Consider the following 21,529-nt stretch of genomic DNA (forward strand, 5'->3'; position numbering starts at 1 on the left):
CTCAGTCATACACCCGAATACTCAGAGATGTTGCCCACTAAATTATACCACTGAGTTTTCCTGCTGAGACATGAGACAACATCCATATGGCACTACATGTATACTGTTTCCCACTGAAATGGTTTACCAGGTGTGTTCAAGTGTGCCCATAAAATTATACATTTTATGCACTGCAATATACATATACGTAAATATACAAGCTTGACTACAAACATCACTAATGTACATATACATCTACAGTGTACTTACAAGCCTGCAAATAAGCAACCCGACAAAGACATAGTTAGGAATCAAATCCTATCATATACACACTAAGTAATGCCTGACAAACATAGGCAATCCTCAAGACTGAATGGGTTTTGAAATTTGTCAGTTTTCAAGTTATTTGCAAGACTGATACCACTACACTAGCCCTGTAGTCTAGTGGGGGGAGCTAAGTTGCCCTTACCTTGCCTGAGGACTCCGCCCCAGGGGTTGGGGGACAGGTGGAGCTTCGTGAGCTGAACGGGGTGGAGGGGGCAGAGCCTTGACTAGTGTTGGATGCCCGACTGTTGCTGTACGGGCTGTATGGGCTATCACAGCTGCAGTTCAGCTTTAGGGCCATAGGCGCCGCCCGGAACGGAAGCTTCATGGAGAGGAGCGTTTCCTGGAAGTTCCCGCAGTCCCCGTTGATAACGGGCACAGCGGGCAGGAGGGTATCACAGGTGTCGGGGAGGTGCACATGAGAGTCACTTATATCCGTCGTGCTCGTGCTAATACTGCTACTACTTTCTAGGGATTTCAGCCGATTGATCGGGCTTTTTTGTTCACTAAGTCGTCTGTCAACGCCGTTCGGAACACCAGTGGTTCCATTTGGCGTTGCCGCGGCAACAACGCCATTCACCAGCCTCACAGCACTACTTGTGTTTCGTTTTGACTTTGTCGACTCCTCATCTTCCACAATAGTGTCCGTTGAGCTCTCCAGTCCCAGGGCATGCACGGCCTGGTCCAGAGAGGTCTGTGACCCCGTAAGGGTCTTTGTGCTGGATGACTTGACCGTCTGCAAGTTACTATCACAGGCTGTGCTCTCACCGTTCACTTGTTCCCGTGTCTGAGAGCTTGCGGCAGAGCACGACAACCCGTGCCCATTTGTCTCTAGAGCCACAACATGCCCGTTGGCGACAGGCTCAATCCCCAAATCCATCACAGAATTCACACTCTCCTTCACCAGAACATGGATATCCGAATCCTCATCCTCTTCCGCCTCATCACCTGGATTAACAACACCATTCTCGCTGATCCCATTGGTGACATTCCCATTTACCAACGCGCCTGTCTGAACCACGACTGGCTCGTCCAAACTGGTGGTTTCCAGGACAGCAGGCCCGTTGGTGCAATGCCCATTGGCTGTACCATTCATGATTGGTTCGCTCATCGCTTTTGGACAGTCGTTGTCCATTTGTTGGAGCTGGATATGTTCTAAGGTTCCCGTGTGGTCTAGGGCGATAGTCGTGTCGCTGAGGCGCCGGTTAGAGTTAGCTGAGTGCTCTAGCGCGGCCACAATGTCGTCACAGGAGCGCGTCTTCTGGAGGCCGGCTACCTCGAGCTTGGTGTCTGGTGTAGATGCCTCCTCAACGGTGCTCACCGTCTCCTCAGGACACATCGAGGAGGAGTTATTGGACAGGTACACTGCGCTCCACAACAACATGCTGCGGATGTGACAGGATGGCCTCAGCACCTGCCAACAAACCAAAAACCCAGCACTTCAGTTCAATGCACACATTGATTATTTATCTATTTCATTAACCGTTGTTTTACGCCGCACTCAAGAATATTTCACTCATACGACAGCGACCTGCATTATGGTGGGAGGCTATATCACCTCAACCCTGGACACCTACTACCATGGGCACAAACTCGATAAATCTTGGGATGAACAAGCATGACTCGAATGCGAAGCCTTTCATGCCTAAAATTTACTTATTTAATTATTTGATTGGTGTTTAACGCCGCACTCAAGAATATTTCATTTATACGGCAGCGACCAGCATTGTGGTGGGAGGAAACCGGGCAGAGCCCAGGGGAAACCCGTGACCATCCGCAGGTTGATGGCCAGAGAGGAACCCAGCACAAGCTAGACTTGAACTCACAGTGATGGCATTGGTGAGAGACCCCTCGGTCAATATGCTGCGCTAGTGCACTAACCAAATGAGCCACGGAAGCCCTTTTCTTGCCTAAAAGAAATGATGTTTTGTAAGCAAACTGGTAGCACACTACTACAAGAGAACAATATTAACCCAGCTTATAAACTGTTAATGCACTATTCATGTACTGAAAGACAACAATGGGTAACAGTGGCTGAACTGAACAATAAGACTTTCAATAGTACAAGTAATTTTACAACCTCTTGTTTTGTGGGTTCAGAAACAACTTGAGCAACCCACCTGTTCAGAACTGGGGCAGTAGAGGTAATTGTAGAACCTCTTGTTTTGGGGTTTCAGTAATGACCAAACTGACGAAGTTTTCTCTCGTATCCTTTCCTCTTCACGTTCACGTAGTGAGTTGCACAGGAATGTCCCAAATAAACACGAATAGGTGTGCTGCACCAGCTTTACCTGGGAACATCCACAACATAAAACATTTAGATACCAGTAACAAACAAGAATAGGTGTGCACACACATAACATAAAACCTTTAGCTCTCAGTAAGTCTCAAAACAAACAAAAATGAGTGTGCTGCACCAGCTTCACATGGGAACGTATATAGCATAAAACATTCAGTTGACCAGTAAGTATTCAAACAAGAATAGTTGGATGAGCCAATCCACCTCTTCAGAACTGTTGACCCAACCTACCACAAACTTAAGATGTCACATTTAAGGGGGTGTGACTCTTGTGTCATGTTAAAACTTGACAACTCAGTTTAATACAGCTACCATTACAGTTAATACAGTTACTCATATTATTATGAAAACTTCCAACAGTACTTGTAATAATATACATAATGATGTAATGATATGATAATAACTAACCAAATATGCCTCATTAAACTCAAATGCACAAGGGAACTGCTTGAGAACTTGATGCACGCAGTCAAGCCACTGCATGAAGACTGGGCAACGCTCACTGGTGTCATCTGAATTCACGCTCTGTCCACACCGGTCAGCAAACTTGTGACCAAAAGCTAGCCACTCTCTCTCCACCAGCACTTGGAAACCCTGCAGAAGCATGGAATAATGATGAGAAACATGGAGCAATGATGAGAAACATGGAGCAATGATGAGAAACATAGAGCAATGATGAGAAACATAGACCAATGATGAGAAACATGGAGCAATGATGAGAAACATGGAGCAATGATGAAAAACATGGAGCAATGATGGAAATGACAGAAATGTGGAACAATGATAGAAATGAACGAAACCTAAAGCAATGGTGGAAGTGAAAAAATACTTTAAAATCACAGAAATGACTACTATTGAACCATGATGGAAATTACACATGGAATAGTGATGAAAATGACAGAAACATGGAACAATAATGGAAATGACAGTTTTCACACTTCTGTACCTGTACATGTAGATAAGAGTCGAAAGACTTTACATCATTTTACATGCAAATTCAGAATGTAAAGGTGACACTTTCTCAATATCTGTAACTTCTGTTTGAAAAATACTGTCGATCTCACAAGCAAAATTTCGGTTAAAGTGTAATTTCCTGTTACTGGCCTAACCCTCGTACCTCAATTGTCCTGTAGTAGGGGTCAAGCAATAGTTCCGACAGGGCCACAATCTGTGATGTTCTATCCCAGCCGTCGGAACAGTGCACCAGTACTGGACGCACTTCTTTGTCAATAGCATTCACCACAAGGTATGTCGCCTTCAGAATGGCAGCGATGTTATGCAGCCATTTTGTGTTCTCAAGAGATGACAACCAACTGAAATTAAATTTGTTTTTAAAAATATATTTCAGTAAATGAAGTATAATTTTATAGAATTTTTGTTTACCAGCTTATCAACCACTGTGCCAAGTTGGTGATATGTCACATGATTTTGCACCAACTAATTACCCCTTTGATGTAACTCTGATTGATGCCGAACTAGACTATTAAATTGAGGAGTGCTTTATCTGGTTTCTTTGAGGGTTATACTAACTTCTCGGCAAATAGTCAGGTCACATAATAATAAAACGATATGAGGGTTCCTCGAGACATACCTATTCATGGACAATGTATGATTCCTTGAGTTAATTTGAACATCTAGAAAAACTTTCTATGCTTCTGATGACTTTCAGATGTATAGATATAGGCTAGCCAGCACAAGTTAATGCACAGTCATCCAACTGATCAGTCAACAGACAAATCAAGTTTCAGGGCCTGTCAGAGTTGCCTCCCTTCTTTTGCACTGACATTCAAACCATACTGCACAAAGTTGTGGGATTCAGGTGCATGTACAATGAGGATCTCTTGCACTCACTTTGCCTGATCTGGACCCCCAGCACACAGCAGCCTCAGGGCGTGGAAGCTTTTCCTGATTGAGTGGATGTTGGGTAAATTCATGAACTGAATCTCACATGAAGGGTAGTACTCTGTAATTGCCAAGATGCATGACAATGATTAAAACAGGACAGTAAAGAATGGTTACAATGGCCAGCTGACTTTCAGTTGTTCAATTTTCAGACTTTCTCGAAATTTATTATTGAGAGATACCTGAAATGTACAAAAAAATCTGACTTTACTGACTCCATAGAAATTAACAGCCTTAGATAACTGATGCTTATGGTAGTGTGCAGATAATGCTTATCTCTCAATTCCTCAAACTTTTCCCATGTAAAAGAGCTACTTTCAGTGCCATTAATGCATATTTCTAATTTGATTTTGGAGACAAAACTATACTGGTTTGGATTGGCCTGTTTCAGGGCTGCTCAAAAAGCATAATTTTATCAGGCAACACAGAATAATGCCTTCAGAACATGCTTGAGCAAGCATCTTGCTGAAATACCCCTCTTTCTTTCAGCCATGTGTTTCAGGGGAGACAACTCTAGCTCACCTGCACATTCACAGCCTCCCCCTTTAGCTCTGTTCGCAAATGCTGCTCCATATGACCTAGCATCTATGATAAGCATCTTCTTTGGTTGAGTTGCCGCTTTGGTGTGGTCCTCATCTCCAGATGCAGCTAATGAAAACACACATTTTCATGTCATGTCAATAACAAAGCGAAAAAAATGTGCCAGGCACATTGATGTTTGGCTAACACTTTCAACATTTACATGTACAATCCACTTCTTTGACCCAACATACCCGAATATCTATTTTACACAGGGGGTTTGAATTTACAATGATCTAACAACAGAAGAATTCTTTTCTTTTGCAAAGATGTTCCTTCTCATCAAAGGTTATCATTTGAAGTTTACACCAAAAATATTGTAGGCTGGATATCTGACTGCTTGTAGCCACCACGGACCGAAAAAACACCCCTAGTGGAGCCTTACTAGTCCGTGTCCAAGGCCGATTTTGAACCCTCATATTATGTGCACCTTCCCACTGAGCCTTGTTTTCCAGGTATTGGTTAGAAGATGTCTGACAAAGATTATACGATACAGAATAAGGTGTCAGCTAAGATATGTGTATAGTACTGCCTAATCCGAATCAAGCACCTTTTAAATTGCTTAGCGCACACTTCAAATCCAAGGTATGTGAGTCAAAAGCCTGCATTGTGATACATATATCTTTGATAGAAGGTACTACCTGAAAAAGATTGACATTGTCCACAGTACATTGGCTTTATGGGTCATTGTAGCATTTCCACTGGCTGAGAAGGTATACACTAAGCAGATTAAAGAAATCGTCTCATTTTTTATCTTTATGCTGTTCATATGTGAAAGTACACCGGCACTGTCGAATGCTTTATTATTAGATAGGTCCGACAAGAAGTGATTGCCCGTGCATTATAATACCATAGCAATTAGACGTTAAATCTTCTCAGACTACGTGTTTCCTTACCTTCATCCCCACTGAGAGGTGGGTCCCCTGGTCCGTCCTCTTTCTGATAGTTGTATAGGTTGTCCTGGCCAGGGTTAAGGGCACATGCCTGAGGGATAGCCTTCAGCAGGTTCTCGTCACAGGTGTTCCTCCAGCCCAGCCAGCCGAGCTCAGGCTGACTACAGCGAGTGATCACAGCACCATTACGCTGATCTCTACAACAACAACAATTTACACATTAAGTCAATAATCTTCATGTTTATTAAAACAACTATTTTGAAGTCATGCATAAAAATCAGTGAAGACATAAGCCCGGTTTTTGACATAAGCGTTACACACAGCTCAACTTAGGATCAAAACCGCACCATCACTATCAGTTTTTCTGGTCACAATATTTTTGGTTCAGTTTCTGTATTAGGTTTATTCCTAACTCTAAATAGTCTCCATTTCAATCATACACTTACCCATTTAATTTTGCTGAATTATTCTACAGAGCCTGAAGGGAAAGCAAAACACAAAGACTTAAATGATTTGCATGGGCTTGCACCACACTAAAACAGTTAAGATATAAATTTACCATCAATCCAGTAGTAGTTGCATCCAACAACACCTACCTCCAGACAACAGAGGGAAACCTGTGAAGCGCCCTGAAGTTAGCCACATCTATGATATGTTCATCCTTGATCACCTCTGGGACAATGTGTTGTTTGGGGTAGGATGGACACAGTCTAATAAAGAGAACAAAGTGCTGTCATTACATATCAGTACAATGAAGATGAGGAATTTCTGAGAGGGCAGTGGGGGTGTGTTTGTAAATCTGAGGGTCAATAACATGAATAAAGGGAACAAAGCACTTCCAAATAATACTTTTTAAATACTTTCGAAACTTTTTACTTTTTCAACCACAGTCAGGTTAACGAGTGAAGAGGAAGCCAGAATATCAGGAGTATTCATGTATGCATGGGATTTAACGTCATATTTAACAATTTTTCAGTCATAAGAAAGCGAGGAGCCATTAGGTGTGTGTACTTATATTGTCTCTTCTTGTGACAGGATGAGCCCATGCTGCTGCCACTGAAGTATCATGCCGAAGACACCAGACGAGTCATGCCAAAGACATCCGGGTTTGATCTTGAGGTCTCCAGACTTTGAGGTGGACGCTCTAACCATAAGGCCACCGAGTTAGGTCAAATGTCAGGGGTAAACCATTGCCTCTGGCCAAGTAACAGGGAACAACTCTTATCTTGAGGCATAAAACCAGGTGGGAACAAGATTAAGTACTTACTTGAAATCGTCATTAGCATGGGAAATTCTCCAAGCATTCTTCAGATCAAACTGCATCCTCTCCACCTCTTTACCAAAACTGTACCGGAACACGTCATCTGAAAACAGAAATTACTTCAAAATACTTCTTTTTAAATTTATTTGAATGGCATTCAAAGCTGCCACAATCATGAATATTTTGGTTATAAGAAAGCATACGGCGTTCTGGTTAAAAAATGTTCTCGACAAGATATGACAGAGGATAATACTGATGTAGAGTTACTAATTCCACAACCATTCATTTACTGATTTTATTCATTGTTAAGATTTATGGGTGGAGGAAACCTGGTACAAACCAGAAAAACTAGTGCATCTCATTAACCTTTGGAGTTAAGTACCTGCGGACGATTCCACAAAGCCCTTCCTGACTTAAGTCAAAATTTAAAAGCTCTGTACAATGCTCAATTTTTGGAACAGGTAGTTGAAAGTTGAACACATTTGTTATAAGACAACATCGACGAGGGAAGACAAAATTTTATTTTCGAAAGCCCAAAAGTAACCATAGCTTACATGTAAGTCAGAAAGGGCTTCGTGAAATCAGCCACAGTTGAATTATAGGAGCTAGAACTGAGTGAACAATTTTACTAGTCAAGGGCCTTTGATCTGTCTGAATCTGAAGACTACTAAGTAGTGGACTTCATATTTAGGCAATTAAGAGATACAACATCAGTATGGACCTTTTTTAAGAGGAACCAGTGCAGTGCTTGTTGAAAACCATTCACGTCTACCACACAGTGTAAATAATGTGCCTCTGTTTCCTATAGTATTTGTTCCAGAGCTCTGATGAAAGGAAAAGCAAAAGTTTAAGTCATCTATACTTAATCTGCACACACATTGTTTTGAATACCTGACACTTTGGGTCCTTAGAAATATACACCCAGCATGTGTGACGTATATCAGATATAAACCGGTTGTGGAGAATATCAAAGGACTAACACATTGTAATATACCTACCATCCTGACACAGTTGGTAGCAGCTTTCCAGGTCAGAAGGACACGGACTGTGATCAACGCACCAAACGTGGAACGCAAACGCAAATATGTCCTCCATCTTCTTGGGAGATGCAGCCCTGAGAGTCAGGCGCTTGAACCATTCTAAGCAAGCATCATTGGTGCAGAAAGCACACCTTCAATTGGAAAAGAGAGCAACAGGTCAAATTTTTGTACGCACCTTACATTGTTTGATAAGAGCAGATATATATTTATGTTAAACATGAAAAAACACCAACACACACAAACCAAGATTAAACCCTTAGTTTACAAACTACTGATAAACAGTTATCTCCCTTTGGTTACTACTAAAATTGCCATTCCACTGTCCTTACACACAGGACACGAGGGTAATCCGTTGAATTTTATTGGTCATATTCAGGATTCATAAAAAATCCGAAATATGTATCAGTTTGAAGACAAGTGCACGTAGCTAGTGTATATATAGACAATTCAGTTACACAAAATGCCCTGGTCGGGAAGATAAATGCTATTTTTTTTTTCAATTAAAGCTTTCAATACAAATTCATCAATTACCACTGTCAAGCTTTGATCCTTCTGCCCAGTGTTTGCCCATACTAACCTGACCACTGTAGCATCCTTACAGTAGATATTCAGGTAGAAGATATCCCTCATCTCTATCTGCTCCACAAGGCCCAGGGGAACGTTGACGAAGGAATCTTTGAAGCGGACGAGGAGGCGGAATGTGGAGAGGGCGATGACGCCGTCAACTGTGCGCCCCAGGAACTCAACGCTCTCCCCAGACAGCAGAGGGAAGGGCACCTGTAGGCTCTTGTCTTCTGTGATCAGCTTCTTCTTGGGGTACAGCTCGCTGGCATGGATGTGCTCCATGCTTTGGGGCTCTTCTGCGCTGGCCTGTACAAGATACAACATTTTTTTGAAATAGCATGAAGTGCTGAGATTTCAATTTCATTTCTACAATCATGCTAAAATCTATGTAGTAACCTGGAATGGTTTAGTGCCTACTGTGACGTTTCAGGACTTCACGAAAACCATAGTTGCATAGACAAGTCAGGGGTTCATAGAAGTTGTCTGGACGAGCTGGTATTCGGTCGGTCAATTGAATAAAAAACTCAATAACTGGTTATATTTGTTCAATCTGAGGTAGTTTTGGGGAGGAAATATTCAAAATTTTCCATAAACTCAGTCTGAACGTATTCAGAGTTCTGTGAAGCACTCATCTGGAAGTACACTCTAATATTCAGATTACAGGTACACATGTAAGGCATGAAAGGTGTTGCATGATTTTTGATTTTCTCTAATATTTGTTTTCTTCTTTCTACCATTTTTTACAAAGACTGAGAGTGACAACCCCACATTCCATAAGCCATTAATGCATGACCATTCTGTCTTCATTCATGACTAATGAAAATTTTTTTAAAGTGATGTCAGGACATCAGGGCTCCTGTGAGTTTCAGTTGATTCAGTCTCATGATCTAGGTTGTAAGCTTTCTGTGCAGGTCTTCACTGGACCGGTACCTTGAAATACATATAACAATAACTGCAATGTGTGCCGATTATCAGTTTGCAGTATCAACTACGAGGCCAGCTTGGGTTCATATGTAGGCAGTGGTAATTAACGTATATTAATCAATGACGTATAGTAACATACAAAAATATTCAATTTTAGTATCTCAAACGGTTAGTTGAAGTTTCAGTTAAAAGACAAACTCAATTTCACCTAGAACGTGGTGGAAAAATGACTTCTATGAACCCCTACAAGTATCAGCAGTACAATATCCTTACTGTGGAATGAAAGTAGCAATATTGTGGTGCAGCATCTTGAGGAGATAATGAGCAGGAACCATACAGCAAACGACCTACAATTTCACCCATGACTATTTGTAGCACGTTTTACCTGAAAGCTATGTTAATCATAGAAAGGTGTTTCGAAATTTGTTGGGAAGGCAGGCTGATATCCAACTTGAAAGCACCATGTTTTTTGCACAAAGTGTGAAATTTTATGACATTTTACCTGTCTCCAATAGGGGAATTTTGAAGCCAAACGCCTACGTCATTTGCTGTACATTATGTACATGTACAATGCATGAATATAAACATTTCTTACATTCAAAGGAACAACCCCCCCCCCGGCCAAAAAAAATATGGCTGCCCACTGGCCTTCCAGCTATACATGTACACTATACACAGATGTAAATGAACATGTCCAGTGTCAAAGCCCAGCTGGCTGTTCTGTACATGTAAGCCAAAGGTATGATTCATCAAACACTGAACTGACCAGTCTATCTGGTTACTACTGACCATACCAACTTTAAAACAGACAACATGATTTGTGGGTCAGGTTCACCCTTGACCAGGAGTCAATAGCTGGGTGTTTACACAGACCTATGCATAGCTGCCATACATGTAAGCAATGACACATTGGTAATCCCTGTCTCTCACATTTCTCACTGTATAAATGATGACGTTTTCATCATGCACTGTGCCTGAATTGTCAAGATAACATAGTCAGGGAGACATGAAAATTAATAAAATTTTCCTCGCAATTAATCTTGCCTGCCAACATTATTCATTAAATCATTCGTATTTGTTATGTATAAAGGCAGTCCAATTAAAATTTCCTGAAGACAAATTTATAGGTTTATGATTATTGTGCATGTCTTTGTACATCCATGGCTGCTACTTCAGTGGTTTTACATGTATACACTTTGTCACTAAACATGTATCTTATTTTAGCAGATCCACTTGTACCTGTCTGTCTTCTCCCCACATCTGAATTTAAATGTACATGTATGTATTTATGCTGGACCATTTTCACAGAAACCAAGATTTAGATTCACTGAAGTCAGATTTGAACTCACACCACGGTCAAAATTCTACCTGAGGAATTTATTTGACTTGTGTTTTATGTCGTACTCAAGTATGCTTATTTGCATATCAGATGCCTGCATCATGGTGGGTGGAAACCAAGCAGAGCACGGGGGAAACTGGTACACTTTCCCACGTACATGTATGTTTACCAGAAGTGTAGCTAGTTTGCATATATCTACATGTATACATAGTATGTAGTGCGGCCACAAGCACTCTAATCATGAAGGGCAACAAGAAGAACTTGACCCGAACATGACCTTTATCTACATATATACACTGTCCTTCTGACAGCACTTGAGGAGGCTACTGTCCATGTGTATTTAATAAGCTGTTGGCGCATGTGTGTTGTATTTATAGGCTGTGAACTGTAAACAATCAAAATCAGTCTTCCATTCACATGCACATGACCTTTCCTCCGGTAAACGTAACAAATGATGGTCGAGAAGGCACACAGGCAGGCAGAACTCAATACGTCTTCATATTGTCCCTTATGTATATTAGTAACTCCATGTACAATAAATCTTCAACATTTTCCTTCAATTATTACGGAAAAGATGCCAAATACAATTTGTTTGTGTCACTATAGATGTAGGCTTCATAAAGCTTAGGAAATTACTTCTCTACACCCACAGCTCTCATAATGTTTCAAAATGTTGGTTGTAGTGGTGGTTGAAAAAGTTAAAGAATCAAGGTATATGCACTGTTCATTTTTTCCTTTATTACACTGCAGAGTGACTAGAAGAATGGTGTTCAATCTGCCTGAATTACACTCTTCAATTCAATGCTGTCCATCTGAATGTTAAAGCCCAAGGTATGCATGTAACTGAGCTTTGTACACTCTACACTGTACCAGTAAAGTATTTAAACACACATAATTCTAGAAACTCTATGGTACACTGTACATGTACCTCCGACACAATATACAATGATTTATTGGCAACACAGCTCACAAAAGTCTTACTCTATATTAACAATGCACTGCACAGTTAGTTAGCCACAGTGTAAGCTTGATAGACCAAGGTCACCCATGGGACTGGCTGGCTGTGTACATGTACATTGACAGCTCCACCACACTCTGCTGCATAGGTAGACTGAAAGGTCAGTGACAGCACTGAGGTCAATCTCCTTGAGTCCCCTGAACTGTGACCTCCTGTATTTAATTATGACAGTGTTTTCAGGTACATACATGCATAATATGACAATGACACAAGCCAATATCATCAGAACTGCAAATGAAATTATCCCCATCCACAGATCAAAAAAGCCCAGTGGAAGGCGCATGAACAGTTCAAACACTGTCAAAAATAGATGCACATGTAATAAATCAGAGGTGCCTCCGTGGCTCAGTTGGTTAGCGTGCTAGCGCAACGTAATGACCCAGGAGTCTCTCACCAATGCGGTTGCTGTGAGTTCAAATCCAGCTCATGCTGGCTTCCTCTTCGGCTGTACGTGGGAAGGTCTGCCAGCAACCTGAGGATGGTCGTGGGTTTCCCCCGGGCTCTGCACAGTTTCCATCCACCATAATGCTGGCCGCCGTCGTATAAGTGAAATATTCTTGAGTATGGCAGAAAACACCAATCAAATAAATAAACAAATAAATAAATAAATAAATAAATAAATAATAAATCAGATGTACATGTATGTATTGTATTACATATACATAAATGTATTTCTTTCTTTGATACATTTAGGCATTTATTGCAATGGTTTATGGGGAGACCGATTGCTGTATGGGCAGAGGAGACCGTTTTGTGGGTGGAGGAGACTGAACTAAAGTTATCATCCTCCATGATTCCAGAGGAAAAGAAGGGAAGTATATCTTCCTCTATCATCAAGTACCTGACAAACTTGTTGACATACATGTAAACCTGTAGTCACTCATCATCAATCATCATCAATGCGACACACATGCATATGTACATGTAGTCATAATGGACCATGTAAAAATTTAACTGACCACCAATGTGAGAAAAGGAAAAACCAGCCAGCAGATAAAAACGTACATTTACATCTTTGTTCATATACATGTACATCTACTTCCTCTCCACAAACTTCTAGAACATTGTTGTTGCTGCTGCTGTTTTTTTTTTTTTCTCCTTTTGAAGGAAATACACATGTACATGTACACACACAGACATGGTTACTCTGTTCCCATTGTTTCCAGCAGTCTGTGGCTTAAAATATCTCTACGGCAGACACTTAAAATGTACACATGTACAGTAAAATTGACATCAAGAGAGGATTGTATCCACAGAGCTTTCCGCTTGTCCTGTCTGAAATGATATACACTGTATGAAATAGATTTCAGACCAAATCTGTTCTTTCAAAATATCTAATGATCCCTGTGGACAATAAGTTCACACAGTAGAAAATTTGAGAGCAGTGTTTCCTGGAGTCAGACAGGCAAATTGCCCACATTATTTTACTTGAGATCACATGTAGGTAGATCTAAGCAGACTGTATGATGGAAGGAGAGGAGAGGAGAAAAGAAAAAGTGAAATTGATCAATGTACATGTACATGTAGGTGTTATGGATTCAGGATTGATTCCCAATGAGCAGGTGTTCATCCCGACGATGTGTAGATGTTCAACCCACACAGCTCTATGCATCAGATTTATGTCTAGACTGCCCAACCTTTACTTGTGCACATACATATATATGAATGTATGTATAAACACCTGCACATTAATGTACACGAATCAATGACAAATGAAAAAGGCTGCTAACTTTGAAACTCCAAACAGAAAGTGGTTGAAGGTCTCCTATGTACAGCACACTTAATGCCTTACAAAATAAGGAGCCAATTCCACAAAGCCATTTCTAACTTGAGTCAAGATTTGAAGTAGGATTTTAGAAGTTATTTTTGCACCCTAGAAATTAATATTTTTGCCACCTTTAAAATGTTATCCAAAGATACAGGGATGTTAAAATTAAACCCCAAAAATGTACAAAAAACTAAGGACTGTGATGAGGTTTTAAATTTTTACTGAAGTCAAATATACAACGAGGAGTATGGCCCAGCTTTTCACAGTATATACATATATATGTACAGGTACTAAGACAGCCCTGCTTACGAAAGCTCTAAGACTTGTTCTCTGAGGGTTGCTCGGAGACTCAGACTGGCGCATTTGTAGATAGGACAGCTAGGTGGGCTATAATTAACTCTGTTATTCCACAGGAACATAGCTTTAATGGAGGTCACTGATCAGTGGATCTCACTAATGGACCAGGGATTATAGCCACTCTGTGGAATTACATCCATGTGTGTAATAACAGAAAAGGTACATGCAGAGACGACTTTATACCTTACTTGCATACATGTATACTCTCAATCGAAACACTGGTGACTACCCTAATTTTACAACTGCTTCTGTCACCAATATTTTGAAACATTCTAGAGAACTACACGGTGCAGAGAAATAATTTGCACAGTTTTATGAAGATTGCATCTTTAAAGACACAACAAAACCTTTTTTGGAGTCATTTTCATAATAAATGTATGCATAAACTCCACTGAAAAAAGAGCTTTAGAGATAGAAAAGGTTAAAGATTTACAGCCAAATTATATCATACATGTACCAGAAATCATGAATGCATTCAATGATCTCTTAACATGACTCGACCTTGGGTCATGGTCCCTCTATCCACTTAATCAATTTGCTCCCATATAATAAGACAGCTGGTCAGTGAGCAGAACAATGGAAAACGCTTCGTCTGGTGGAGGCCTGTGTGTGTGTGTGTGAAGCTTTGTCCAGCCTTCGCCCCGAGAGTGTAATAATCTGTACCTAATGATGGCATACCGGGTGTAGCCACTAAAGCTGGCCAGTACATACACAAGTAGCAGCTCTAGAGATACAGTGGTCAATGTTCATTGATTAGCCTGGCCCTGGGTCAGATTGGTCTAACCCCACAGAGCTGACCATTCACTCAAGTAGCTATATGTACATGTTGATACAGACCGGCTGACGCAGCAGCATGGTGGAGATGCTTTTATTATACATGTAGTCTATGAATTGTCAGACACTAGAGGTGTGGGTGAAAACCCATGGCAGCATTACATGTAGGACAAGAGATCATACCATTTCATAGGCAGTCTTCATTCAGCAACCTACGTGTATAGACATAACCCATCCTCTGTTGAGACATCCAAACTGTATTAAACTGTACACGCGTACATGTGTAATAACTGTACATGTATCATTAAGATAGTTCACATGTATACACGTACGTCAGGAGGTTCATCAGACAGACTGTATTTGGCCTGGTGCTCAGATGTAGCCGCATTCCCCGGCAGCATGACCTGGGGCTAATTTCACAAAGACATTTCTGACCCAAGTCAAAATTTAAAACATTGTCACAATGTTTAGTTTACGATAATGAAAGTTCAAATTTTGACACATTTGTCTAAAGGTAACTCTGATGAGATGGCCAAACTGGTAATTTACAGGGCTCAAAAATAATTAAGCCCTAAAATCAAAGTTCAAATTTTACACTTAAGTCAAAACTGGCTTTGTGGAAACGGTAAAATTTTCTGTAGTCCTGTACATGTACTTGTTGTCACATATGCAAAATATATACATGTGATTTTTTAAAACTTCTTAATCGCAACATACCTATCAAATATACATGTACACACATGTAAACAATGTACATGTGCATGTATATGTAGGTGTAATTATGGGCTTATTTATGCAGACCAAATTCTTAGAAATCAATATCCACCCAAAGCTGTACACATCATGCCTTTGACTGTGCGTTGAACTGCCCTTCAGGTGATAGTACAAAGAGGGTAGACTATTAATAGTAACGCGGCATAAATGTGTCCTTGGTAATTCATGAAGAGAATGCTATTTATTACTGTCCATGATTGTGGCAACATGCTTTCCATGCTTCACACCATTAATAACAGGTCAAAAACTGAACTGGTCTGGTTGAGGTGTATTTTGGGAGTAATTTCTGCAGAGAATAGTATCAGCTCAATCTGCCTATATGGTGTACAAGTATATATACGTGATCCTTGTCGCATCGTTAACATTCTTCACCTCTGACCTCACAGCTCGCTCTGAACACTTTTCCTCATTCTGCGGCCGGTAATGTACTGCTGCTTATAATCCGGATAACGACTCAATGCTGTTTTGTTGTAAATCACGAGTAGGAAATCCGTTTTGAGGTCAGTGACTTGTCTGTATACTACTGCGACAATGTCTGCCGGGATAACGCACATGTATGCAGATTGTTTTGAGTATGTCGCAACTTCTACCTGTAATACTCATGATTAACACAGCAAAACACACATTATTACTCACAAACTATCAGCCAGGAATTCCCATGCATTCCTCCTAAGAAGTGTATAAACTGTATGTGCTCTAATACCCCCTTATTCTTCTAAAATTTGGGACAGATATCAGAAAAGTTGGAAGTAGAATGTTACATTTTCTAAGAAGCCTTTTAAAATGGGTAAAGATATGAGTGTGTTGTTCATGGGAGGTTTAACCATGGGAGAGAAAAAAAAAATCAATATTCCTGCTAGAATTACACATATATTGGAGCAGACCAGGTGTCCCAAATTTTAGAAGAAATAAGGTATTCATGATTTTCAGCACGTCATACTGTACACTGCATACAAGTACATGTACAGGAATTTATTTATTTGATTGGTGTTTTACGCTGTACTCGAGAATATTTCCCTTATACAACGGCGGCCAGCATTATGGTGGGTGGAAACTGGGCAGAGCCTGGAGGAAACCCACAACCATCCGCAAGTTGCTGACAGACCTTCCCACTTACAGCCGGAGAGGAAGCCAGCATGAGCTGGACTTGAACTCACAGCGACCGCATTGGTGAGAGGCTCCTGGGTCATTATGCTGCGCAAGCGCGCTAACCGACTGAACCACAGAGGCCCCGTGTACAGGAATTCAAAAACAATGCCACACAACACAAAAAAGGTTAACTTCATTAAGCTATAAAGGAAGATGTCGTCTTCATTTCATTGCAGTTAAAAATAGAACCACGTCAACCCGCCAAAACCTGACATTTTGTTCACTCCTGTACCATTTGTATGTACACACCATACTGTATTTATACACGTACATTTTCTCACATTTAATTTTATTCAACTATTATTGGTTTCATCACAAAAACTTCATGTACATGTGTCTTAATTATATTAATTATTCTGACCCTTTAACATATGTTTTTTATATACAGTACATGTACATATAGGTAAAAAGTGTCATTACACTGCACCTACCCTAATAAAATCCTCAAACTTTTCGCATATGAAAGAGCAGCATTCAGTGCAATTTAATTCTATGCACACCTATGATTTGATTTTGGAGACAAAACTACATTGGTAGGATTGGCCAATTTCAGGGCTTCACCAAAAGTATAATTTTATCAGACTACATAGAATAATGCCTTCAGAATATGCTTGAGTAAACATCTCGCAAACATGCAACAAGGCTGAAGAAAAACAGTAAATCAATTACAGGCTCAGATAAACACATCTACTGCATCTCTCCAAGATGCCCATAAATATCCGCATAATGCTGTTATATTGTAAGTTTTTACAATTCTTTTTGTTCGTTTTTTTTATTTTTTGTTCCTAAGTGCGTGCATTTCATGAGGCTGTTTCACACTTGTATGCAAAAGTTCTCAGAACATGAATGAAACTGGTAACAAACTGGTCCAAAAATAACCATGGGCAGGTCTATAGTGCAAGTGTCTTCGGTCACTGATTCTTCCCAATAATGGCCAGCATTTTCAATATGAGTGAATTTACTCCTTTCAATGCATGTTACTCAATTTAAAAAAACGTGGAATTATTTTCTTTTTATAGAGTCTTTTGACTCTTGCTTATCTTTTTTTTTATTAGTACCATGCCTGTCACCAACAAAGTACATGTACAAGTCAAATGATCAAGTCAAATCAAAAAGAAAGAGGGGAATGGGGTACGTAAGTGTAAAGTGGCTTTCATATACATTACCATTGAAATATACATGTACACTGGTGTACACGTAAATTAATACAATAATAATTAGACTATTAAAGCAATTAGACTATTAAATCATGGGGTATGGTCAACACTTCTATATGTCTGTCACAAGGATTTGCTACTGATCCGTACGAAGCAAAGCTCTGGGACTGACAGCCAAATTAATACAGTGTGTACATGAGCAAGCGTATCAAACTCCAGGTACATGTTCACTGCAGTCATGTCAGCACCTTGCATGACAATGTCACGATAACCTTTATACACAAGCGCAGGACTTTGTGTTTGAACTACATGTACATTGTACACTGTACACTGAACACTGCAGGCCGACACAGATTAGCCCTGCTACTGTCTGCTGCATCTACAAGTGTACACTGTATGTAGGTCATACACTGCAATGGTTATGATTCAAAGATTTTATAGCCTGTCTTGTGTGGCAGGGTGATATCCTATTAACACATGAATGCCTTGATAGCATAGTATTATAACGCAGAAGCCAAAAGGTTTACGCAGTTAGTATCAGATATGAAAATCAACTTTCAGGTTGAATCTGAAAGTGAACATGCTTATTAATAATTAATTATGTACAAGAACGTACAGGTACATTTTCTTAGCATCACACATAGCCTAATGTACATGCATCACATACATGTACTTTCTTCCAGGGTCACTCACTAGTACGTGTAGATGTAGGGCCATGTGGACTTCTATCCGACAAACCATAAATTTTGAGAGCTGCCTGAAAGCTTGGAGTGTTATGTGTTTGCTCAACCACATGATTAAGCCAGAAATGGACGTCAGACGAGACAAATGGGAAAGATTCGTGTGAGATCAATGACATATAACAATACCTGTACAAATAAGGCCAGAATAACCAGAATACACGTACCGAAAGTGTGTGAATATCAAAAACCTACATGCATCAGTGGAACATCACAAATACACGTACCGATAAATTTATTCACAGTTGAATGTAAAAAGCAAAAATCTATGTCAAGGAACACATAAGAAAAATAGTAGGGTACTGTATAAATTTCATAGAAAGCAATGCGTTACATTCTTCTCGGTACGAAAATGAAACATGATCCTTTTCTAGGGAGAAAGTTCAATGAGCATTCAAGAATAAACCGATTAAGTACTTGTATGCATGCGTTAAAATGTCCGCTACAGTAGTTCTTCTGCCCACAGATGTGCTTGAAGAGGCCTGAGAATTCCCACAGGACATTAGTTTAACCAGAATCCCAAAGAATTCCTCTGTCCTTTTCCTATTTCTGCGATAAATGTACATGGGCACGAACTCTTTCGCTCAAGTGAATTATACAAACACAGGGTGTGGTTTTGTCTACAATTCGTGCACCATGACACCCTTGATCAGTAATGTCAACACCTGAGGGATTAAAAAACTTCCTAACACTGTTAATAAAGGTATGTGTACATCATGTTCATGTATTTTTTTTTTTTTGATAATTCTAGTCACTTCATAAAATAATGGATTCCAAAGATGAGCATACATGATAGGAAATTTCACTATAAATTGTTTCATTACTGAAGCAATTAAAACGATTGCATCAACGTCGGGTACATGTAATTGAAAGTGCAGTCCCCAAGGTGGAACTGCAGAGGGGCTGTGCGCAGCATAACGAAAGATACAAAACTGCAGAATATGGGGCCAATGAGCTGTTAAATTCCTACAAGAGCCCGGCCTCCAGTAACCTGGGAGCTTGAGTTCTGTAAGTGTGCATTTACTGGTCAACTCTTTAACGCAGTGCTCAGGTGGCAAAGGTATTTTGCATCAATGAAACAAAACTATATGGAAAAGAAATTAATCAATGAAATTTCATAAACACGCATTGAGCATAAAAAAAGTCTTGTCCACACGGAGCAATGTTTCATGCGAACCTGAAGAATTTAACTAAACCGAAATGTCTGAACTTGTGACTTCGATCCAAATTACATGTGCATATCTTGAGAATGCGGCTTATTATGCATAAGTAATGAAGAGCAATGATAAATATAAAATGACATGTACATGTTTTTAATAGTTATATTAAAATTGTAATAATTTCTGGTATGGTTTAACTTTTCATATGTGCACAGGTAAATGCAGGGTGAAATTAACTCCTTTGTAGCCTTTCTATAAACATGATAAATGCACAGTCTGGTCTTTAGATGTCATTAAATCCTGCATATAGCTCAACTGCAATCGACCATAGATGTGCAACCAAGATGTGTGCACATGAATGACTTCTACTTGTGACTTTCACAGGCTCACGTACGTGTTCACGTGTACACGCACTTGTATAAGGACAATTACCTGGCAGGAAAACGCCATACATGTTCTATACACATGTAGAGGAACTTTACACACCACCTGTACGAATTGTTAAAAAAAAAAAAATTCCCGGTAATACATTTAAACATTCTGTAACACAAATCTTCAACACAAGAAACCAACTGTCTAACTTGAAGGCTGAGAAAAATCTACTAAATGAGCACAAAAGCTATAGCCTGTCTGATGAAATGAGCACTTGCACATCTAAAAACACTGTATGTGCTCATAGGCACTGCCCTTAGGGTTTTTAAAGTCTTTGTACGCGTATGAAGTCTTTGCACACAGATTTTATTCTGTAGACCATGAATTTTTATATACAGACTGACAGCCCTGCCCATTAGGAAAACATGCAGAGTATAACAACCAGAATTGTGTAACGAAGCATACCGACTGATTTATCAATGTCTCTGATCGAACGGTAGTTAATTGCTACCTGGGACAGGAAAGAACAGGTGACACATATCTCCAGACTGATGTACATATTCAGGTCTCATCTCAAGTTCAGTTCAATTATCAGTGTATACATGTACAGTATGTACATGTGCTGTAGCTCCAATTCTAGTCTTGGCTCATAGTTGTACATACATACACGTACCAATATGAAATATTGCCGACTTGGCGTTACGCCATAATTATTCATTCAGTGCATTTACACTGGACTCTTGGTCCAGACACAAGTCCTGGTTAAAACGTGAATAAAATCTGCTGACTCGGCTGAAAAACTGTGCATGCAAATGGTCTGAGTTTGTCTAAAAAAACTGGGACCCCAAGGCTTTTTAGTATTTACACCATATACCTAATGCAGAAGAACATGTGACGTGGACTCACCATGACTGTGTCTGGCAGTGGTTAACTTGGTTTCTGGTCCTGATCCTGTATTGACAAATTTCTGTCTCTGTCGTCCTCAAGGTCACCCCAAGGTCACTGTACAGGAATAAATATATACAAATGAAATGATTATGACATAGAATTCTAAGCCTTTTCACAGTTGTTATCGGCATGTACACAGATGATGATAGCTTGCTTTATAATCCGAATGTGATCTACATGTATTACTAACAGTGAACCACTATACTAC

The 21,529-nt window shown here is 40.0% G+C and overlaps 1 protein-coding gene across 1 annotated transcript in view; it reads right to left on the reverse strand.

Moving 5' to 3' along the window:
• Window positions 1-21,529, reverse strand: part of LOC135476281 (myotubularin-related protein 3-like) — a 37,557-nt gene that overhangs the window by 5,396 nt on the left and 10,632 nt on the right. Inside the window, exons 2-13 of the mRNA XM_064756264.1 lie at window positions 21,280-21,375; window positions 8,855-9,147; window positions 8,236-8,408; window positions 7,244-7,340; window positions 6,573-6,686; window positions 5,980-6,173; window positions 5,027-5,152; window positions 4,454-4,565; window positions 3,720-3,915; window positions 3,011-3,196; window positions 2,424-2,594; window positions 449-1,717 (exon numbers count right to left, since the gene is read on the reverse strand). Coding sequence (XP_064612334.1) covers window positions 449-1,717; window positions 2,424-2,594; window positions 3,011-3,196; window positions 3,720-3,915; window positions 4,454-4,565; window positions 5,027-5,152; window positions 5,980-6,173; window positions 6,573-6,686; window positions 7,244-7,340; window positions 8,236-8,408; window positions 8,855-9,147; window positions 21,280-21,282 — 2,934 coding nt within the window. The 5' untranslated portion in view covers window positions 21,283-21,375. The remainder of the gene's footprint in view (window positions 1-448; window positions 1,718-2,423; window positions 2,595-3,010; window positions 3,197-3,719; window positions 3,916-4,453; window positions 4,566-5,026; window positions 5,153-5,979; window positions 6,174-6,572; window positions 6,687-7,243; window positions 7,341-8,235; window positions 8,409-8,854; window positions 9,148-21,279; window positions 21,376-21,529) is intronic.

Source organism: Liolophura sinensis, chromosome 10 (genome assembly GCF_032854445.1).
Source record: "Liolophura sinensis isolate JHLJ2023 chromosome 10, CUHK_Ljap_v2, whole genome shotgun sequence".
NCBI lineage: Eukaryota > Metazoa > Mollusca > Polyplacophora > Chitonida > Chitonidae > Liolophura > Liolophura sinensis.